The 23,102-nt window shown below is 46.5% G+C and overlaps 1 protein-coding gene across 6 annotated transcripts in view; it reads right to left on the bottom strand.

Moving 5' to 3' along the window:
* The window catches only part of GON4L (gon-4 like), a 95,210-nt gene that overhangs the window by 1,413 nt on the left and 70,695 nt on the right, over positions 1 to 23,102 (bottom strand). For 2 of the 6 annotated variants that reach the window (XM_073008292.1, XM_073008293.1), the window contains exons 18-31: positions 22,701 to 22,845; positions 20,710 to 20,860; positions 16,554 to 16,670; positions 14,138 to 15,841; positions 12,474 to 12,729; positions 11,370 to 11,554; positions 9,638 to 9,835; positions 6,774 to 6,917; positions 6,063 to 6,206; positions 5,841 to 5,960; positions 2,952 to 3,065; positions 1,783 to 1,993; positions 526 to 1,153; positions 333 to 435 (exon numbers count right to left, since the gene is read on the bottom strand). In XM_073008292.1, coding sequence (XP_072864393.1) covers positions 333 to 435; positions 526 to 1,153; positions 1,783 to 1,993; positions 2,952 to 3,065; positions 5,841 to 5,960; positions 6,063 to 6,206; positions 6,774 to 6,917; positions 9,638 to 9,835; positions 11,370 to 11,554; positions 12,474 to 12,729; positions 14,138 to 15,841; positions 16,554 to 16,670; positions 20,710 to 20,860; positions 22,701 to 22,845 — 4,220 coding nt within the window. The other 4 variants (XR_012089924.1, XR_012089925.1, XM_037997801.2 and 1 more) reach the window with 4 other exon arrangements.

The raw sequence follows: 23,102 nt of genomic DNA, 5'->3' as shown, positions 1-23,102 counted from the left end.
TTGCTTGGACCCGGGAGGCAGAGGTTGCAGTGAGCTGAGATCATGCCAGCACTCCAGCCTGGGCGACAGAGCAGGACTCCGGCTCAAAAAAAAAAAAAAAAAGAGAAAGCTAGAATGGAAACTGGGGCTTCCATAGGAAGGACAAAATGCAGTGTCCTTTCTCCTCTCCTAGAACCACTACCACCCTGATGAGTCAAGCCTTTCCTTAGATCAGACCTTTACAAAATCCACTTACTGTCTTGGATGTGAAAGCTCCTTCTTTGGCCTTTCTATCTCTTTGTTGGCCACCTTGTCCTTTTTACTGGGTCTTCTCCACCCCCACTCCCACTTACCTCAGTAGGTGTCTTATTTCCCAGCTGCTGGGAGATGATGCTGAAGGTCTGTGGCTGTGCCCCTTGCTCCTGGCACATGGTGAGGATCACACGGTCAGCTTCCCTGTAATCCAGGTATCATGATTAACCCTAGGGAGCCACATGGATGTGGTCTATGCTCTTTTCCAAACACACGTCATCCATCCTTACCTACCTTGTCCACAGGACAACCTTTTCCCCAGTGGAGCTGACCTTGCTGTTGTTGGCACACACTGTAGCTTCTGTGGCCTTTGGCTGCTGCTCCCCCTCTGGACCCTTGCCCTGTGTTCCACTGTCTTTAGACAAACCCCCTCTAGGGGCTTTGGGAGAAGCCTCTGACGTGTCAGTTCCTGATGGAGATTCATGGACAGGGGATGTCCTGTCTCTTGTCTTCACCCTACCTCTGCTTGAGGGCAGCCATCTCTCTTGAGTGTCTGGTTTCCCGGACACATGTCTTCTCCCTGCATCTCTGGTCTTTGAGGAAACAGGACTCAGGAAGGAAGCATGGGGTTCCACTGTACCAGGCAATTGCTCAGTTTCTGATGCATCCCAGACCAGCATCAAAGCCTCTGACTCACCCACTGCCTTTTGGCCCTCCCTCTCTTTCTGAAGTCTGGGGGATGCCTTGGGGCAGGAGAGAACCTCAGGCCCAACCTGGTTTTTCTTAACAGTGTACAGTACAGCTCCAGTTTTGGGGGGAAATTGAGGAGTCTCTGGTGAATGAGGTGGTGGGCCATCCAGGAGGAGCCGTTCTGTAAGAGTCACTTCTCGAGGGGACGGCAAAGTGCCCCCCACTGGCAATCCTGCTTAGGAGGAAAATAAGGATCTCAGGGTACTGTCAGGATCAAGATGCACCTAAGCACGAGAAATTACCATAGGTCACTGTGGCCAGGTACTGTGCAAAAATTCTAATACAAAAGAGGGCCGGGCATGGGGGCTCACACTTATAATGCCTGCACTTTGGGAAGCCAAAGTGGTGGGATCGCTTGAGGCCAGGAGTTTGAGACTAGCCTGGGCAATATGGTGAGATCCCATCACTACAAAAATTATAAATAATAAAAGAGTTGGGTGGAGGTGGGGGGCATAATGTCACTTATGCAAAGATATAAAGTCCTACTGCCAAAGCTGAGAATGGCCCAGTCTTTACGATGTAGATTATAGTAGATTTGGAGATGGGGGAAGGGTTTTAGGAATGGAAAGAAAAGACAATGTTGAATCGCGTGAAATTTGTGGCATTCTTAATTCTGCAAGAGGAGTGAGGCCATAGGACAGAAAAAGCCTGAATAGGAGAAGGGCTTCCTATGGGTACATCAGTGAAAGAGGTGGTATATCCATCCCTGAAAAGGCTATTTATCCAGGCTCATGGAGGTTCCTGTCTGGAGTACAGGAGAATGAGACAGGAGCAGAAGGGTTGGGTTGGCCGATCACTCACCTGAAACAGGCATCTCTCCCTTTCTGGTGGTCCTGACAGTCCTGCTCTGGGTGGCGTCAGTGCTCTCCCGCTCCTCTGGGGCTTCCTCTTCCGTCACATCCTTGCCCTGCCCAGCTTCCTTAGTTCCAGGCATAGGACTAGCCTCTCGGTGGGGGCTGCTGCCCACCAACTCATGGGGCTCCTTGCTCTTGTAGGATTTGCTGTCACAGACCTGCAGGGATGGTCTACTGGGTCAAAGGTGTCCTGACCGCCTATGTCTTTGATTGGGGCCCACTAAAGGAAGAAACCCTGCCTGGTGCTCACCAAGTCAACCCACATGCATGTCTGCTCCAACAATTTTGTTGACAGGGTTTCAACTGGGTGCAGTGGTACATGCCTATAAACCTAGCTACTTGGGAGGCTAAGGGGTGAGGATCACTTGAGCCCAAGGGTTCAAGATCAGCCTGGGCAACATAGTGAGACTCTCTCAAATGACAACAAAAAGAAAAGATAGACAGGGTCTCAGATGACACAGATTATCTTGCCTAGGCTGGAGTGCAGTGGCTGTTTACACAGGCATGACCATGGTGGTACACGACAGCCTCAGACTCCTGGGCTCAAGTGATCTCCCAGCTGAGCCTCCGGAGTCCTCTGTTGCCCAGCTACTCCTCTAAGGATTTGATTTTTTTTTCTTTTTAAAACACGGTCTCACTGTCACCCAGGCTGGAGCTCAGTGGTATCATCATGGTTCACTGCAACCTCTGCCTCCCTGCTCCAAGGATTTTAAATTGCCCAGAATAGAGTATTGGATTCCACAACTCCTTCTCTTACTAAGAACTGTGTTTTTCCTGCCAACCAACTCTACTCTAGAGAACCAGGATTACTTGTAGAGACTATTTTCATGACAGAGGTTTATTTCATTTTCTAATATCTGAGGGAAATATTTTAACTGGTATTTTGTTTTTCCAATTCCAAAAGTTTTACTCACAGAATTCTCCTTAAAAACCAAAATCACGTATTTGTAGCAGATTCCATTTATTTTGCATACGTACACATATGTGTGTACTAACTGTTTTATATATATATATACACCTTTTTAGGAATTCAGTAAGGTACAATTCTTGGTAGCAAACAATGCCCCCAGCAGCTCTGATACCCCTTGGGACCAGTACCCTTGATACTTTCCTCACCTTGCTGCTACAGTGGCTACAGCTCCGCCTTTTGCTCTTCTTCAACTTGGAATCTGGACCTCCTTCGTGGCAGGAGCAGGCACAGTCCTTCGTCCCATCTGGCCACTCAGTCTCCTAGGAGATACTTGGGCTTGATTAGCTACCAAGTTTTTTGTGTGGTTTTTTTTTTTTTTTTTTTTTTTTTAGATAGAGTCTCACTCTGTGGCCCAGGCTGGAGTGCAGTGGCACAATGTTAGCTCACCACAACCTCCACCTCCCGGGTTCAAGCGATTCTCCTGCCTCGGCCTCCTGAGTAGCTGGGATTACAGGCGCGTACGACCACACTCGGCTAATTTTTGTATTTTTAGTAGAGACAGCGTTTCACCATGTTGGTCAGGCTGGTCTCGAACTCCTGACCTCGTGATCTGCCCCCCCTCAGAGTCCCAAAGTGCTAGGATTACAGGCATGAGCCACCATGCCTGGCCATATTTTTGGTACCAAGAAAGGAAGCTAAAGTGGTGAGCCATATGAGCACAACACAGCCCACCCTCTCCCCATGTCTTTTTTTTCTTTTTTTTGAGACAGGGTCTGGCTCTGTCACCCAGGCTAGAGTGCAGTGTCACATTCATGGCTCACTGCAACCTCTGCCTCCTGGGCTCAAGTGATTTTCCCACCTCAGCCTTCCAAGTAGCTGGGACTGCGCACCACGCCTAGCTAATTATTATTATTATTATTTTTTGTTTGAGACAGAGTCTCGCTCTCTCTGCCAGGCTGGAGTGCGGTGGTGTGAGCTCAGCTCAGTGCAACCTCCGCTCCCTGGGATCAAGCGATTCCTGTGTCTCAGCCTCCCAAGTAGCTGGGATTACAGGTGCATGCCACCACGCCCATCTACTTTTTTTTGTATTTTTAGTGAGATGGGATTTCGCCATGTTGACCAGGCTGGTTTCAAACTCCTGACCTCAAGTAATCCACCCGCCTTGGCCTTGCAAAGTGCTGGGATTACAGGCGTAAGCCACAGCACCTAGCCTATGGTGAATTTTTGTATTTTCAGTAGAGACAGGAATTCGCCATCTTACTCTGGCTGGTCTTGAACTCCTTACCTCAAGTGATCCACCCACCTTGACCTCCCAAAATGTTGGGATTACAGGCGTGAGCCACCACTCCTGGACCCCTTCCTCTTTTATGTATCAACTTCTCACATTGCCTGGGGACATCAATAGCCCGAACTAGATTAAGGTCTATTATGAATCCCTGAAACAATCCCTAAATGACCTAAAGACTGACATACCCCAATTGCCCCAGATGTTTCAAGAAATATTTAAGTCAGACAAAATCTGAGGCAAAGTCACTGGAGACCTCCATCATGAGACACAATGTCTTTGTTTCTGTCTCTCTGTGCCTTCAGCTCTCCCATCTCTTCCAGTCCCCTTGAGAACTTTGTACGCATGGAAGGCCCACTCAATGATACTCTGTTTAATAAACCCAAGACATAAGTACCATTATAATCCCAATTTATGATGAAGAAACCGAAACAAAGAGAGGTTAAATAAGTTTCTCAAGGTCATACAGCTACTAAGAAGCAGTTTCTCCCCAGGAAAGAGAAAAAACATTTAGTCAGGAAACATGAATTTAAAAAAAAAAATACTACTTGAAGAGCAGTGACAACCAGTAGACTCTGCAGCTGGCTTACCTGAGGAGTTCATATCCTAGCACTGCCACTTACTAAATATGAGACCCTGACAGCAACCTCTCTGCGTCAGTTATGTCTTCTGTAAAATGCAAACAAGAGCAATCTCTCCATAGGATTACTGTGAGAATTAAATGTGTCAATAATCCATTAAAATACTTCGCAGCAATGCCTGTCACTTTGTAATACAACTAAGTATTAGCTTCTATCATTATTATTAATATGAGAAATCTTGTTTCTACTTTCTTTTTTTAACAACAAGCTCATCCTCAATTGGCTCTATTTTCTCACATGAGCAAAAATGAAAAAGTTGAGGCCGGGCGTGGTGGCTCACGCCTGTAATCCCAGAACTTTGGGAGGCCGAGATGGGCGGATCATGAGGTCAGGAGATCGAAACCATCCTGGCTTACATGGTGAAACCCCGTCTCTACTAAAAATACAAAAAATTAGCCAGGTGTGGTGGCGGGCGCCTGTAGTCCCAGCTACTCGGGAGCCTGAGGCAGGAGAATGGCGTAAACCTGCGAGGCGCAGCTTGCAGTGAGCCGAAATCATGCCATTGCACTCCAGCCTGGGAGACAGAGTGAGACTCTGTCACCAAAAAAAAAAAAAAAAAAACGAAAAGAAAAAGTTGAATTAAGGGTAATAACTCCGAGCTAGAGAGAAAAGGGGAAGAAACAAATCCTTCTAACTAGGGAATCCTAAGGCCCCTGCAACAACGGCACTGTTTTCCCAAAGGCTCTGCATGTCTGTCTCAGCGTGACCTTTGGTTTGTTCTCCATGATTGTCTCAGATCCTAGAGTCTTTCAACTAGAAACCTTGGGCCATAGTAAGCCAGAGAAATGATTAGTGAAAAAACGCAAGGCTTGATTCATGAAACATAGATGCTTTTCAATAACCTGGCATATCTTATCATAATTTTAGGCCGGGCACAGTGGCTCACACCTGTAATCTCAGCACGTTGGGAGGCCGAGGCGGGTGGATCACTTGAGGTCAGGAGTTCGAGACCAGCCTAGCCAACATGGTGAAAACTCATCTCTACTAAAAATACAAAAATTTGCTGGGCGTGGTGGCATGTGTCTGTAATTCCAGTTATTTGAGAGGCTGAGGTGGGAGAATCGCTCGAATCTGGGAGGTGGGGGTTGCAGTGAGCCAAGATTACACCACTGCACTCTAGCTTGGGTGATAGAGCGAGATTCTGTCTCAAAAACAAACAAAGAAAATACCTTATCATGATTTTGGACCCCGATCTCTTTTTTTCTCTTGTTCTTTGAGGCTGTGGGTATCTTGGGAGGCTCCTCCTCTTCTTCCACATCAGGCAGGGCCACTTCTTCAAAGCCATCAAACTGAGAAGGAGTTGGTGCTGCTCAGCACAGACACCAGGCCAATATCCCTCCCACGTGTGGCCTCCCCCCTTCATAAGGCTACAGCAGCCTCAGGGCCTATACCTCATACTCCTTCTCCTCAGTCCAATTGATCTCTTCAAAGTCACCCATCCGGCTAGCTGCTGGACGCAAGTGGTCAAAGAAGATAGAAAACTCATCCTGTAGGTGGTCGTGGCCCTTGAGGAGCTGCCACATCTGTGTCTTGAGCTGAGGAGAATCACAGAGGGAAAGAGGAAGTCTCCAGAGCCTCTCTAGGCTACCCTTCCCAACCAATCCCATATATCTCCATGTTCTGCTTTCCTAGTCAACTGGGAAACACACAGAGACTCTGCCTGGTAACAAAGAATACTAAAACTTTCTCTTCCTCCTTAGCTGCCTACAGGGGAAGGGTACTAATACTAGATTTGACTCCTAACGATTCCACTCTCCACTCTGCCCTACTGGTCTCCAGCTAGGACACTGCCCCAAGCAGAGCAAGGAGGTAAGGCCCCTCCCAGGTCCCAGAACCTCCGTCCTTGAACATCCCTTCCAGGACATCCATGGCATTCCTGAGCCTATGAAGATTAGACAGGCTCTGGTTTCAGGTAGCAATCCCTCCCTACCCCAGTGCTTTATGCTTTGGGTAAGCCTAAAAAGTCCTTGCCTTGTTCATCTCCTCCAGGAAGCCCATGACACTCCAGAGGCAAAAAGGTATGGAGTAGGTTGGGGAAAGAGACAAGGGAAAGGCCTAAGGCCCAGAAGACAACAGGAAGAAAGCAGGACAGGAAAGAATACCTCGGTGATCTCCTGCGGAAGGCAGTCTGCACAGCCCTGGAGGACCTTGATAATCTTCTGGTGGTGTGAGGGGTTCTCTGCAAAGCAAATCTCCAGCTGCCGAAGGAACTTGCGGCTCTTCTCAAAAGCCTGCTGCTCCTCAAACTACCAGAGTGCAAAGTGGACGAAAGAGGAGTCACAATACAGCTAGAGCAGGACTTGAGGGTTCTAAGGATAAGAACTAGTGGACCAGGACACGAAGAGATGATAGGTTTAAAATTCTAGTTTACAACTATGAGATCTAATTTAAAACCCTAACCTCCATCCACCTTGGACCACTGGTGGGTAGCCACCCAAAGCAATTAAGATGTGAGCAACAGCTTCAAGAGATATACGTGTTTCAAAGTGTTTGCTGTTTTATGAATTGTGAAATCAAGACACCAAAATTCATATGATACTTTAGAGTTTATATTACAAAGAATTTTCAGGCTACACAAGGTGGCTCATGTAACCCCATGTAATCCCTGTAATGCATGTAATCCCATGTTGGGAGGCCAAGGCAGGAGGATCGTTTAAGGCCAGGAATTCAAGACGAGCAACACAGTGAGACTATGTCTCTACAGAAAAATTTAAAAATTAGGCAGGGGTAGTGGTGTACACCTGTAGCTTGAGCTACTTGGGAGGCTGAGGCAGGAGAATCCCAGGGGCCTGTGTTGTCCAGGCTCGTCTCAAACTCCTGGCTACAGGCCAGGCACAGTGGCTGACGCCTGTAATCCAGCACTTTGGGAAGCCGAGGTGGGCAAATCACCTGAAGTCAGGAGTTCAAGACCACCCTGACCAACATGGTGAAACCCCATCTCTACTAAAAATACAAAAATTAGGTGCGGTTGTGCATGCCTGTAATCCCCGCTACCGGGAAGGCTGAGGCAGGAGAATCACTTGAACCTGGAGGCAGAGGTTGCAGTGAGCACAGATCGTGCCACTGCACTCCAGCCTGGGTGACAGAGTGAGACTCTGCCTCAAAAAACAACAATAACAACAACAACAACAAAACTCCTGGCTACAAGGGATCCTCCCACCTCAGTCTCCCAAAGTGCTGGAATTACAGGTGCCAGCCACTGTGCCTGGCCATTGTCTCTCTCTCTTTTTTTGAGACAAGGTCTTGCTCTTGTCATCCAAACTGGAATGCAGTGAAGCAATCATGGCTCAGTGAAGCCTCAACCTCTCAGGCTCAAGTGGTCCCCCCACCTCAGCCACCCAAATAGCTGGGACCAAAAGTGTGCACCATCACACCCAGTTAATTTTTAAATTTTATGTAAAGATGGGGTCTTGGTACGTTGTCCAGGCTGGCCTCAAACTCCTGAGCTCAAGCCATCCACCAGCCTTGGCCTCCCAAAGTGCTGGGATTACAGGTGTGAGCCACTATACCTGGTCGACATTCTCTCTTTAAAAAATTTTTAGCCAGGCGCAGTGGCTCATGCCTGTAATCCCAGCACTTTGGGAGGCCAAGGCGGGCAGACCACAAGGTCAAGAGATCAAGACCATCCTGGCTAACACGGTGAAACCCTGTCTCTACTAAAAATACAAAAAAATCTAGCCGGGTGTGGTGGCAGGCACCTGTAGTCCCAGCTACTCAGGAAGCTGAGGCAGGAGAATTGCTTGAACCCGAGAGGTGGCAGTTGCAGCAAGCTGAGATCGCACCATTGGACTCCAGCCTGGGTGACAGAGTGAGACTTTGTCTCAAAAAAAAAAAAAAAATTTTTGGCCAAGCATGGTGGCTCACACCTGTAATCCCAGCAGTTTGGGAGGCTGAGGCGGGCGGATCACCTGAGGTCTGGAGTTCAAGACCAGCCTGACCAACATGGAGAAACCCCATCTTTACTAAAAATACAAAATTAGCTATGCGTGGTGGTGCATGCCCGTAATCCCAGCTATTCGGGAGGCTGAGGCAGGAGAATCGCTTGAACCTGGGAGGTGGAGGTTGCGGTGAGCAGAGATTGCACCACTGCACTCCAGCCTGGGCAATAAGAGTGAAACTCTATCTCAAAAAAAAAAATAAAAAAATTTTTTTTCACATATACACTGATTGGATCCTCATAATAATACCAGAAGAGAAAATGGGCATCACACATTATACACAGAACTACCCCACTGTCACTTAACCCCAATAAAACTCTTAGAATAATCTCATTCCTCCCTTTGTTCCTATTTTTGTGACAAGAAGTCCAGGACTACTGGGATATCCCTCATGTTTAGCCTCCTATTCTGCAACATTTTACATGTTACCGTACCACAGTGGCCTTCCTAGACCACTGTGTATAAAACCACCCCTCTAGTTTCCTTTCCTGCTTTATTTTTCTGTAAAACATGATCACTATAAAACATTGTATACTACATATTTCACTGTTTATATTTCTTTTTATAATTTATGTTTTATATATTATATATATGTTTTCTAGAATATCATCTGAACTTCCCCATGAAAACATAAGCTCCATGAGGGCAGGGATTTTAGTCTTTTGTAATTGCTATATTCCTAGCAATTGAGGTCAGGAATTGTCTGACAGTTAGGAGGCACTTAACAAATACTTGTTAAATGAATGTCTGGCTTGATACCAGTGAGAAGCAGAGAGCATATGACTCACCCAAAGTCTCCTTTGGCAACTACAGGTAAAACCCTCTCATTTATCATGTAAAGAAAATGGGAGCATGGGATTGGAAAGATAATCCCTTGAAAAGACAGAGGCTCTTATCACTCTGGGCTAGGGGACGTCTGTGTGTCTGGAAGGAGTTGGGAGATTGAAACAGTCTTATTCAACCCCATTCAATCCCAGTCTCACTCTGACCCAGAAGTCCTAGTGTACTTTTTTTCCCCATTCACTTACTAATCCACAGGCCAGAGCTTGCTCAGGTAACAGGAAAGCAGCAAAGTCTTTCAACAGCTGAGGCCAGTCTTGGAGCAGAATTTGCAGGCTTTTGTAGAGATCTACAGCTGTCTGTCTCTGGGTACTTGACTCAAATTCATAGATGACTTGAAGGAAGTCTTCATACTTGCCAGGGATATGTTGTAGGGCTTCTCGTACCTACACGGGAAGACTTTCAATCATCAACACCCTTTATTTGGGCCACAACAAGCAATAAGGGTACAAGGGAGAAGGCAGGGTTATGGTTAGAGAGCTCCAAGAATTATCCATCAGAGGCTGCGCCTCCAACAGATCTTAACATCTGACTGTTAATGGAAGACACAGAGCAACAGGCAAGGTAAAGATCTTTTTCTGGGAGTGAGCAAGTAAAAAAACATTTTCCAAGTTCCACAGCTCTACCCACAAAACCAAGTAATGCTTTTCTCTGGGTTGCAGCCCTAGCCTTTCCTTACTGATTACATCCTCATAATGAAATAGGTAACATGTGTTTGTACATGTATTTCAGCATGGGCGTAATCTGAGAGTAAATAATACCTAAGTTACGAATATCAGTAAAATATTAAGAGATAAGAAAAAGCTATGACTATCATTGCCAGTATTCTGCTTTCCAGGGGGATAAAGGAACCAGGTGGTTACCAACAGAAGGATATAGTTCTCCAGGACACTACCAAGAAGAGGTTGGCTTACGTCTTTTTTTTTTGAGACAGGGTCTCATTCTGTTGCCCAGGCTGGAGTGCACTTGATGCAATTATGGCTCACTGCAGCCTCAACCACCTGGGCCCAAGTCATCCTTCCACCTCAGCCTCCCAAAGTAGTGAGGACTACAGGCATGTATCACCATGCTTAGTTGATTTTTTAATTTTTGTAGAGTTGGAGGTCTCCTATGTTGCCCAGGCTTGTCTTGAACTCCTGGACTCAAGGAATCCTCCTACCGTAGCCTCCCAAAGTGCTGGGATTATATGCAAGGGCCACAACGCCCAGCCTGGTTCATGTCTTTTCTTTTTTTTTTTTTTGAGACACAGTCTCACCCTGTCACCAAGGCTGGAGTGCAGTGGTGCAATCTCGGCTCACTGCAACCTCCATCTCCCGGGTTCAAATGATTCTTGTGCCTCAGCCTCCCCCGTAGCTAGGATTACAGGCGCCTGCCACCACGCCCGGCTAATTTTTGTATTTTTTAGTAGAGACAGGGTTTTCACCATGTTGGCCAGGCTGGTCTCGAACTCCTGATCTCAGGTGATCCACCTGCCTCGGCCTCCCAAAGTGCTGGGATTATAGATGTGAACCACCATGCCCAGCTGGTTCATGTCTTAAGAGCAATGTATTTCTCTGAAATCCACTTGCTGGCCAGTGTACCCACTGTCTTTCTTCTCAAGCCAAAGGTTCTATAAAGGTCCTTATCAGCCCACCTAATAAAGTCACAACCTCCCACTGATGATGGTGGTATCATTTTTCTGCCAATCTCTAGTAAACAGAAGGATGATGGCAGGGTATTAACAATAAACATACTTATGATTGAATTCTACGTCTCTTTGTGGTTCTGTCACAGAGATCTTTTGCCAGAAAAGCCAACATAGAGGAAATATGATGCCTGTTGTATAGCCTGAAAAACAGACGTCATTTTTAAAAACATCTCCCTTGAAGCAGCAGCCACATTCACAGAGACTGGCAGTAACAGGAAGCAGCATTTGCCTACCCTGGTCAGATAAGCTTGGGCAAAGGCCAAGTCCTTCTGCTCCCTGAGGGGATCTCGTTCGAGAATGTCCTCATCATACAGCAACAGCAGCTTGGAGGTGTCCTTGCTGGCCCGAGCTCGACTTCCCCGCTTGTTGCGAGCTCGATGATTGTTCCGGCCCTTTCCAGCAGCTTTGATGCTCTCTCCTTGTAGCACACATGAAAAAGATTGTTTCTCTGTCCCTAAACCCCTGCTCTTCCCATTCCACCACATGCACCACCCCAGCCAAATCCTATTCAATATTATGGAGCAACTCAAGGAAAAGGTTGTTGGGAAAACGGTATGAGAAGTAAGTCTGTCAAGTCAGCTCTATGCAGAGTCTGCAGTGTAACTGCCTTAATTGGGATGACAAGATAATCAGCTACTTCATATTGAGAAAGGAAGTCTAAAGAGCAAGTGTGGCTTCTGTAGTGCTCCTGAGAGACTATGTCTGGATGAGGAACAAGCAGTGTTTCCTGAAATAAACATGGGTCTTAGCCCCACACATGATAGATAAGGTAACAATCAGTTTAGTGAAGTGAACGGTCAGGTGCAGTGGCTCACGCCTGTAATCCCAGCACTTTGGGAGGCCGAGGCAGGCGGATTATAAGGTTAGGAGTTCAAGACCAGCCTGACTGACATGGTAAAACCCTGTCTCTACTAAAAATACAAAAATTGGCTGGGTGTAGGGGTGGATGCCTGCAATCCCAGCTACTCAGGAGGCTGAGGCAGGAGTTTCGCTTGAACCTGGGAGGCGGAGCTTGCAGTGAGCCGAGATCACGCCATTGCACTCCAGCCTGGGCGACACAGCAAGACACCATCTCAAAAAAAAAAAAAAAAAGAAAGTGAAGGAAGCTAATATAAATCTAACAATGGATAGGAATCAAATTAAAAATTTCTGAGTATCTGTTCTCCACAAAGACACCACATTAAACGTGTTTTGGGAGTGGGGGATTGCAGAACAGATCCAGAGGGTTTCCTCTGGAAATCCTCCACCTGGTTTATAAGCTATCCACTCTGCATGCTGTCCTCTAGACAACGAGGTTAAGTGAGACTGGTCCTTCAGTATAGGCTTGCCTAACTCACCTGGTGGAGTTCTGCTGGTCTCCACTTCTGGAGCAGTCTCAGATGAGGCAAAAGTAGAAGGAGGCTTCTCAGCTGAGTCTCCAACTGCTTCATCCGTCATTTCATCCTCTTTCTGCAGGCTTTCCATTCCTTCTGCTTCTTCTTCCTCCTCTTCTTCCGGCTCAGAGTTCTCCTCCTGAGAATTCTCTTCTTCAGACTCACCCTCCTGGCTCATGCGCCTTTCAGATGCCAGCCAAGTCAGTTTCTCCATTGTTTCCTGTAAAACCCTCCAAAGAGTACTTATAATGGCTCTTAGTGGCTCATGAATTGCAGAACAGCACAAAGCTATATCAGGATAATCTGAAGTTAAACAATGGGGAGCCCACCACAGCTGTCAGAGGGGAATTCCCTGAGTTATGAAATCCCAGCAATGGGCCAGGTACAGTGGCTCACGCCTGTAATCCCAACACTTTGGGAAGGTGAGGTGGGTGGATCACTTGAGGCCAGGAGTTCAGGACCAGCCTCGCCAACATGATGAAACCCCGTCTCTACTAAAAATACAAAAATTAGTCAGGTACGGTGGCATATGCCTATAATCCCAGCTACTTGGGAGGCTGAGGCACGAGAATTACTTGAACCTGGGAGGCGGAGGTTGCAGTGAGCTGAAATTGTGCCACTGCACTCCAATTTGGGAGACAGAGTGAGACTCCGTCTCAAAAAAAAAAAAAAAAACCACAAACACACACACACAAAACAAGACCAAAAAAAGAAATCCCAGTGATAGCTGACATTCGGCCTGACAGCAGGAGAGGGGAAGAAGTTCCCTTTTACAAACTTCTGTAACCTGAAGATAGTTTTCAGGCTAGAGTGCAATGGTGCAATCTTGGCTCACTGCAACCTCTGCCTCCCAGGTTCAAGCAATTCTCCTGCCTCGGTCTCCTGAGTAGCTGGGATTATAGGCAGGCGACACTATGCCCAGCTACTTGTGTATTTTTAGTAGAGACAGGGTTTCTCCATGTTGGTCAGGCTGGTTTTGAACTCCCGACCTCAGGTGATCTGCCTGTCTTGGCCTCCCAAAGTGCTGGGATTTATAGGCGTGAGCCACCGCGCCAGGCTATTTACACCTTTTTTTTTTTTTGAGACGGAGCCTTGTTCTGTTGCCCAGGCTGGAGCGCCATGATGCGATCTCAGCTCACTGCAACCTCCATCTCCCGGGCTCAAGCGATTCTCCTGCCTCTGCCTCCCAAGCAGCAGGGATTACCGGCACCCGCCACCACGCCTGGCTAATTTTTGTATTTTTAGTATAGATGGGGTTTCACCACGTTGGCCAGGCCAGTCTGAAACTCCTGGCCTTGTGATCCAACCACCTCGACCTCCCAAAGCGTTGGGACTACAGGCGTGAGCCACCAAGCCCAGCCAATTACTATTTTTTAATTTTTTAAGGCATCTAAAGTATGGTCAGGTGATTCAATTTAATGTGTAAATCAGTTTAATAAAATCAGTAAAATTTCATCCTTTCCATCTCATTTCACCTCAACTTCACAATCATGTTCCATAATGCATTACAAATAAATAAAAATGATTTTAGGACTATCCATAGTGTAGCAAGCAAGCAGGTGGCATATCAATAAATTAAACATATTACTGAGTCCACAAAATACTTGAAAATATTCTCCAGCTCTCACCTGGAGTTCTGGGACAGAAAGCACAGATTCCTCAGAAGCTGATGACATTTCATCTTCCTCATCTTGGGTGAGGTCATCAAAGTCCTCTTCTTCCTCTTCTTCTGGCCCATTCTTCTCTCCTCCAGTTTCTGGCCCAACTGGAGTCTCCGTTGACTGACCATCAACACTGGGTGAGTCTTCTGGCTTCCCTGGGGGGCTACTAAGCCTCACTTCAGGATCCATCGAGGACAAAGCATTCTTTGATGATCCTTTGTTCACATCTGTCCCTGAGGTTCCTTCATCAGGGTGCTCTTGAGAAGATGAAGGGGTTTTAGCTGGCTGACTCCTCTCCTCTTCCTTCTGTAAGACTGTCTGTTTCTTTACCTCTCTAGCACTGTTCAACTCCTCGCTTGCGATGCCAGTGTCCAATTCCACAGCATGTTCCTCTTTGATGTCATCACAAATGTCACGCTCAGGGGATCCACTGATTTCCTCTCTAGCATCTTCAGGTTCCACCTTGACAACTTCCTCTAAATCCCTAGGGGAAGAGTTGTTTAGAGACTCCTGGATGCCCTGAGGCAGCGGCTCCAGAGCTTGTCTTCCCTCCTCTGTTTTCACAACAGTCCAGCGACAGGCACTGTTCTCTGACAATCCTTCTTGGCACTCTGTATCTGCTGATGGAGGCCCTGGGCTATGTTCCACTTTGGGGAAAACAGTAGCAGAGAGAGGAGATAGTTCCTGGGGCTCTAATTTGGGTTCTAGGCCCTGAAAGGCATTTTCCCCATTAGCCACAGCACAAGCAATGTCCACATTCACGTGGGCCTTATCTTCAGGGGTGGATGGTATAGGAAGATTCACAGAATTGCCAGAAACAATTAAGGGTGAGACAGAGGAGGCCACAAGGGGCTGGTTCAATTGACAGGGGAAGGAAGTAGGGTTAACCAAGAGGGTGGTAATGGGAATAGTCTGGGGACTCTGGGCCACAGCCGCATTGACAGGCTGGATCATGTTACAGCCACTGCCAAGGCTCACAATCTTCACAGTGGTAGCAGGAACAGTGAAGATAACAGATGCAGGGTGGTGGATAACAGGGGCAGGTTTCATACAGGGAGAGGCCTTGATTCCCCTTCTCTTTGAGGGTCTGCGTCTCACATATGGCTTCCGAAACTTAGAAGGGGCAAGGGAGGGCAGCATTACCTTGGGCACAGGGGCAGAAGAGAGCAAAGTCTGGGATTCAGACAGAGGGAAGCTTGTCCTGCCCTCAGGGGGCATAGCAGGCAGTGCTGCAGGAGACTCAAAACTCTCACCTCCACTGACCCCCAGTGGAGGGACACCTGGAACTGTCTGTAAAACAGTGGCTGGCTGGATCAGGTGAGGAATCCGGAGCACCATTTTGCTCGGAGGGGCTTCTGAATGAGTTGTTCGGGCTGGTGTTTTCCCAGGGTTGAAGCTAGGCTGGAGAGACGGGCTGGGTTGGATAAGGAGGGGCTTCAGGACTGATGAACGCTTCTGTCTCCAAGCCTTCCTGGGGAAACGGGTGGCAACTGGCTTCAGTTTCAGGACCACACCCTTAGGCAACAGCAGTGGGTACCGAGTTTCACTCTCCGAGTTGTCTTTTTCTAGGCCATGATCTGAGTTGATCTCAGTGGTTCCAGTCACATGTCCTACCTCTCTAGCACCATCAGCCATGTGCCGCAGTTCTTCCTGGATGGATGGCAGACTGGCCTATTGGAAACAAGAACACTCTGATCCAGCATATGTCAAAATTTGGGAAAAAGAAGCTTGGCACAGTGGCTCACGCCTGTAATCCCAGCACTTTGGGAGGCTGAAGTGGGCAGATCACTTGAGGTCAGGAGTTCAGGACGAGCCTGACCAACATGGTGAAACCCCATCTCTACTAAAAATATAAAAATTAGCTGGGTGTGGTGGCATGTGCCTGTAATCCCAGCTACTGGGGAGGCAACAGCAGGAGAATCACTTGAACCTGGGAGGCAGAGGTTGCGAGGAGCCGAGATCGTACCATAGCCTGGGTGGACAGAGGAAGACTCTGTCTCAAAAACAAAACAAAACAACAACAACAAAAAAAGAATTTGGGAAAAACAATAGGGCTTTCTAGGTTTTAGGGACCTGAGACAAGCTCAAGGCATCTTTCCAAGAAAAGTCTCTCTGCGTATCAAATCTACAAAGACCACATTCCAATTATACACTTTAGAAACTTCTGTGAATTTCCTTTAGCAAATTACTATTTTACCTATTATTTTGAAAATGTAGAATCACCCAGAGAAGGGCAGAAAAGTAAGGGAAGAAAGGTGAACGAGGAAGATTTCTGAAGTCCTAATTCTACAACTAAAGCATCAGTAGATTAAGGAAGCCCTTGATATTCTCTCAGAGCTTTCAGTGACTTGCCTCCCACAGACTTTGAGGAAGAGGGTTGTACCTTTAACCAGAATGGGAGCCGGTGTTCTTCTCTCTCTACAGGTGGCTTCCACTGATGTGGCTGGATCTCTTCACAGCATTTTACTAAGACTGGCAGCTGTTTGGTCTTCTTATAAAACTTAACATGAAAAAAATGTGCATGAGTTACATTCCTTCTGGAAACACTGTCCTCTGTCAGGCTGGTGAATGGGGTGGGTGGTGGATCGAGAGAGAGAGAGAGACACACACACACACACACACACAAAACCACATAGACACCCACGAATACATATATATAAAGAGCATATGCTGTATACTTGTACATTTTGAATTAAACTAATCTCTATTTTCTAACTGATGATCTCTATGTGGTTGCCAGGAAGGGGACAGTTTAGGTCACAGAGAGAAAAGGAAGCAGATGCTCAGAGCAATCTTATGTAAGATTTGTTCCTGCTCAACAGCTGCAAAGACAACATCGTAATCTATACCTTGGACACATGAAAGCTTCATTTTAAGCAAATGATGGTGTGAAGGGCATTAGAAGAGAAGGGGAAAAAAAAGAGAGCCTGAGAAAGTTCAATTCTAAGAGTAAATGAAAGCTGGGCATGGTGGCTCGGGCCTGTAATCCCAGCACTTTAGGAGGCGGGCAGATTACCTAAGGTCAGGAGTTCAAGATCAGCCTGGCCAACATGGCAAAACCCCTATCCCTACAAAAATATAAAAATTAGCCAGGTGTTGTGGCATGCACCTGTAATCCCAGCTACCCAAGGGGCTAAGGCAGGAGAATCCCTTGAACCTGGGAGGTGGAGGTTGTGGTGAGCTGAGATCAGAGATCGTGCCACTGCACTCCAGCCTGGGTGACAGAGTGAGACGCTGGCTAAAAAAAAAAAAAAAAAAAGAACAGGCCGGGCGCGGTGGCTCATGCCTATAATTCCAGCACTTTAGGAGGCTGAGGCGCGAGGATCACGGGGTCAGGAGATCAAGACCATCCTGGCTAACACGGTGAAACCCCGTCTCTACTAAAAAATACAAAAAATCAGCCACGCGTGGTGGTGGGTGCCTGTAGTCCCAGCTACTCGGGAGGCTGAGGCAGGGGAATGGCATGAACCCAGGAGGCGGAGCTTGCAGTGAGCCGAGATCATGCCACTGCACTGCAACCTGGGGGACAGAGCGAGACTCCGTCTCAAAAAAAAAAAAAGAATAAATGAAGATGAGAATTGAACTAAAACCATTGACAATATCTGCTTATCCAACATATACAGAATGTTTTCTATGTCCTAGGCACTGTGCTAAAAGGTAAACACACATGTAAGAGAAGCAATTCCTGCTCTCAAGGAGCTTACAGACTAGTGGGAAAGAGCCAAGTGGAACAATACTGATATCCTACATTTAAAAAAGTACAAAGACAGCCAGGCACAGTGGCTCAGGCCTGTAATCCCAGGACTTTGGGAGGCTGAAGCAGACAGATGACTTGAGCCCAGGAGTTCAAGACCAGCCTGGGCAAAAAAGTGAGACCTGTCTCAATTTTTTTTCTGAGATGGAGTCTTGCTGTGTCACCCAGGCTGGAGTGCAGTGGTGCGATCTCGGCTCACTGCAAGCTCCACCTCCCGGGTTCATGCCATTCTCCTGCCTCAGCCTCCCGAGTAGCTGGCACTATAGGCGTCCGCGACTATGCGTGGCTAATTTTTTGTATTTTTAGTAGAGACAGGGTTTCACTGTGTTAGCCAGGATGGTCTCTATCTCCTGACCTCGTGATCCGCCCACCTGGGCCTCCCAAAATGCTGGGATTACAGGCACAAGACACCACACATGGCCTCAATTTTTTAAAATTTAGGGCCGGGCACGGTGGCTCAAGCCTGTAATCCCAGCACTTTGGGAGGCCAAGACGGGTGGATCACGAGGTCAGAAGATCGAGACCATCTTAGCTAACACAGTGAAACCCCGTCTCTACTAAAAAATACAAAAAACTAGCTGGGCAAGGTGGCGGGCGCCTGTAGTCCCAGCTACTCGGGAGGCTGAGGCAGGAGAATGGTGTAAACCCGGGAGGTGGAGCTTGCAGTGCGCTGAGATCCAGCCACTGTACTCCAGCCTGGGCAACAGAGCGAGACTCCATCTCAAAAAAAAAAAAAAAAAAAAAAATTTAGAAAAAAATTTAAAGAAAAATGCTACTAGAATGTGTTCCACTAAGGGAAGGAAGTAAAACAAAAACAAAGATGTAGAATTCGGGAAATAAGAAGATCCAACACAGTAAGAGGCAAAAATAATCCCCAGGATTATGGTAAAGAAAAAGTCCAAGAAGACATCAGTGCAGCAAGCCCATAGGGCAACACGCTTAGAGTGGAATAGGGTCAGAGGGCTCAGGGAGCGATTCCTTCAAGATGAAAATGACAGAATATCTAGAAGGCCAGACATACTGAAAGGAGATTAAGAAAATTTAAGTAACCTTTACTGTTGATCTGGGAATAATTACATAATAAAATCAAGTCCAGCCCCATTCCCCTAAAAAATGTGATTATTTACTCCAAGAGAAATAAAACGTTCAGCAGGAAAGGCAAGGTATTACAATAACAAAGCTCAGATGTGAAGAGCATTTATACAGTCCTTAAAATTTTACAGTGTAAACCCTGAATACAACCTAACCAAAATTGTGACATATTTACTAGTGAGGAGATTGGAGAGCAGAAAATGTGCATGTTTGTGGTGGGAGTAAGGGAGTGAGGAGACAGATAAATCCTCAACTTCCCTAGCTTATGGTTAATGGTTAATAAATAAGGCCTAAATCCAATATACCAGGAAGTAGCAATTAGAGGCTGAGACAGGAGAACTGCCTAAGGCGAAAAATTCTAGACCAGCCTGGGCAATATAGACACATTCCATTTCTGAAAAAAAAATTTTTTTTTTAATACGCAAGCAAGGTAGCTCATGCACATAATCCCAGTTCCTTGGGAGGCTGAGGTGGGAGGAATGCTTGAGCCCAGGTGTTCGAAGTTACAGTGAGCTATGATACCACTGTACTCCAGCCTGGGTAGCAGAGCAAAAGCCTATCTCAAGAAAAAAACAAAAACAAAACAAAACAAAAGGCTGGGCATAGTGGCTCACACCTGTAATCCCAACACTTTGGGAGGCCAAGTTGAGGCAGGCAGACTGACAGTTGTCAAAACTTCAAGACCAGTCTGGGCAACAAAGTGACACAGCATCTCTACACAAAATAAAATAATGAGCTAGGCTTGGTGGAACGTGCCTGTACTCCAGGCTACTTGGAAGGCTGAAATGGAAGGATCACTTGAACCCAGGAGTTTGTGGCTACAATGACCTACGACTGTGCCAATGGACTCCAGACAGGATGATAGAGCAAGAAAACTGTCTCTAAAAACACAACACAGGCCGGGCATGGTAGCTCACGCTTATAATCCCAGCACTTTGGGAGGCTGAGGTGGGCTGATCACCTGAGGTCGGGAGTTCAAGACCAGCCTGACCCACACAGAGAAACCCCATCTCTACTAAAAATACAAAATTAGCTGGACTTGGTGGCGCATGCCTATAATCCTAGCTACTTGGGGACGCTGAGGTAGGAGAATTGCTTGAACCTGGGAGGTGGAGGTTGCAGTGAGCCAAGATCATGCCGTTGTACTTCAGCCTGGGCAAGAAGAGCAAAAACTCCATCTCAAAAAACAAAAATAAAATTAAATAAAAACACAACATAAATAAGTATCTAAATAAAAAAGAAGAAACCAGGTGCAGTGGCTCACACCTGTAATCCCAGCACTTTGGGAGGCCAAGGCGGGTGGATCACTTAAGGTCAGAGGTTTGAGACCAGCCTGGCCAACATGGTGAAACCTCGTCCCTACTAAAAATACAAAAATTAGCCAGGCATGGTGGTGCATGCTTGTAATCCAAGCTACTTGGGATGCTGATGCAGGAGAGACACTGAGGCAGGAGAATCGCTTGAACTTGGGAGGTAAAGACTGCAGTGAGCCAAGATCACGCCACTGTACCCCAGCCTTAGTGACAGAGCAAGAGTCTGTCTGACACACACACACACACAAAAAAAGCATGTAAGTGGAATACTGTCAGTGCTTTAGATAAAAGAAGGTTCCTCTTTTCTTTGAGAATAACAAGAGAAAAGAATGAGTACATATTGGTGAGGTGCCTGGATGGCGCATGCAGGAAACACTCACTTTAATGATGTTGTCAGGAGCTCTGTTCATGTTGAGGTTCTTGATTCTCACTGTCAGTTGGTGCGCAGTTTTGCAGGTTAGAAGGTACTTGCTGATTAGCGGATTAGGAAACTCAGTTCCTTCAAAATGCTTCAGTCCTAAAGCTAACAAACTGAGAAAGGAGCAATGACACTAAATCTCACTTCACAGTCCTTCCTTCTAAAGGGCCTCCCCAGACTAACACATTTTACGATCTACTCTTTTTTATTTTATTTTTTCTTGAGACAAGGTCTCACGCTGTCACCCAGGCCAGAGTGCAGTGGCACAATTGCAGCCCACCGCACCCTCTACTTCCTAGGCTGAAACGATTCTCTAGTCTTCTCAGCCTCTCAAAGTGCTGGGATTACAGACATCAGCCATGGTGTGTGACCCAATCTACCTTTTCATTTTTTTCAGACAGGGTCTTGCTCTGATGCCCAGGCTGGAGAGCAGTGGCATGATTACAGTGCACTGCAGCCTTGAATGCCTGGGTTCAATCGATTCCCACACTTCAGCCTCCCAAGTATCTGTGACCACAGACGTTCACCACCATGCCTGGCTAATTTTTTTCTTCCATTATTTGTAGAGACCAGTTCTCACTTTGTTGCCCTGGCTGATCTTAAACTCCTGGCCTCAAGCAATCCTCCTGCCTCAGCCTCTCAAAGTGCTGGTATTACAGGTATGAGCCACCATGCCTGGCCAATCTACTTTTTCTAAATCTAATTCTTGTACAAGTTGGTGACTACTCAACAGAAAATTTCAGATGCTTAGTGAGTACTGATTAAGTATTATAAATAAGAATAAGGCCAGGCACAATGGCTCACATCTGTAATCCCAGCACTTTGGGATGCCGAGGCAGGCAGATCACTTGAGGTCAGGAGTTCGAGACCAGCCTGGCCAACATGGTGAAACCCCGTCTCTACTAAAAATACAAAAAATAGCCAGGTATAGTGGTGAGCACCTGTAATCCCAGCTACTTCGGCAGGAGAATTGCTTGAACCCAGAGGGCGAAGGTTGCAGTGAGCCGAGATCGCACCACTGCAGTGCAGCCTGGGTGACAAGAGTGAGACTCCATTTAAAAAAAATCAAATACTTCACAATTAGCTGGGAACATAAGAAACTAGGCATAAATCATTAATAAACATGAGATCATGATGAGCTGTATCATGATGAGCTGTATACTAACAACACAAAGGAACTTCAAAGAGAATACAAAGGAAGGAGAATGATCCTAGTAAAACTAATACAAAATGAATAGGTACCCTGTCAGACAACTTAAACCGGCACCAATACTACCCTCTAACAACATAGATAATCGTGGTTGCATATATACATATGTGCTGATAACAGTGTGGCAATACACACAAAGGGCCATAAAAATGTTCATAATCTGGTGGGTGTGGTGGCTCATGCCTGTAATCCCAGCACTTTGGGAGGCCAAGGTGGGAGGATGCCTTGAGTCCAGGAGTTTGAAAGATTCCTGGATAACACAGAGAGACCCTCATCTGCACACACAAAAAAATGAGTCATGTATGGTGGCACACGCCTGGGGTCCCAGCTGCTCCATGGAGGCTGAGGTGCAAGGATCACTTGATCTCAGGAGTTCAAGGCTGCAGTGAGCTGTGACTGCCTGGGTGACAGAGTAAGATCCTGTCTCTACATAAATAAATAACATAAAATAAAATAAAAGCGAACTTCCTGCCTTGGCCTTTCAAAGTGTTGGGACTACAGGTGGGAGCCACCATCTCCGGTCTAAAATGCTTTAAAAATGTGTGTGACATTCCCCCAAAAAGCAGTATTTGGCACTGCTAGAACAAGCATGTCCTAGAGGGCTCTGCTCATCTATACTGCTCTTCCTTTTGTCTTTTGTGTCCATGTTTTATTATTATCTTACTTCCCCTAAACTCCTCAAAGGAACTATGTCTTCTCCTTGGGATATTCTGCTGTTTTGATCTCCCAGAGTAAACACTTACTTGTCCTCAGCCTTGGTGAAGACGATCTTATCCTGGGGATTCTTTGCCTTCAGGGAACACACTGGAAGTAACTCTGGATACATGAAAACCTTGCTTGTGGCCAGAATCCAAGCCACTTGCTTTGGCAAACAGGGAAATTCATTGGCTATAAGAAAATAAATCTCGAATAAATCAACTTCTAAGACAAAACAGGGCTTCAAAAAGCCCGTGAATGCATTTTTGCATTTAGGTAGAGCTGTCCTTATCTAACTGGATTTCCCTCCCATCTGCCTACCATTCCCCAAAGAGTTTCCACAGTCTTTCTTAAGCTAACATTGTATCTAAAGGGAGTCCCATTCAATGGCAATAAAAGTTGACTCTTATTCTTTCTTACATGGAACACTTTATTCACTAAGTAAAACA

The sequence above is a fragment of the Chlorocebus sabaeus genome, chromosome 20 (assembly GCF_047675955.1).
Source record: "Chlorocebus sabaeus isolate Y175 chromosome 20, mChlSab1.0.hap1, whole genome shotgun sequence".
NCBI lineage: Eukaryota > Metazoa > Chordata > Mammalia > Primates > Cercopithecidae > Chlorocebus > Chlorocebus sabaeus.
Note: the sequence above shows the minus strand (reverse complement) of the source record. Positions and strands in the feature narration are given on the sequence as shown.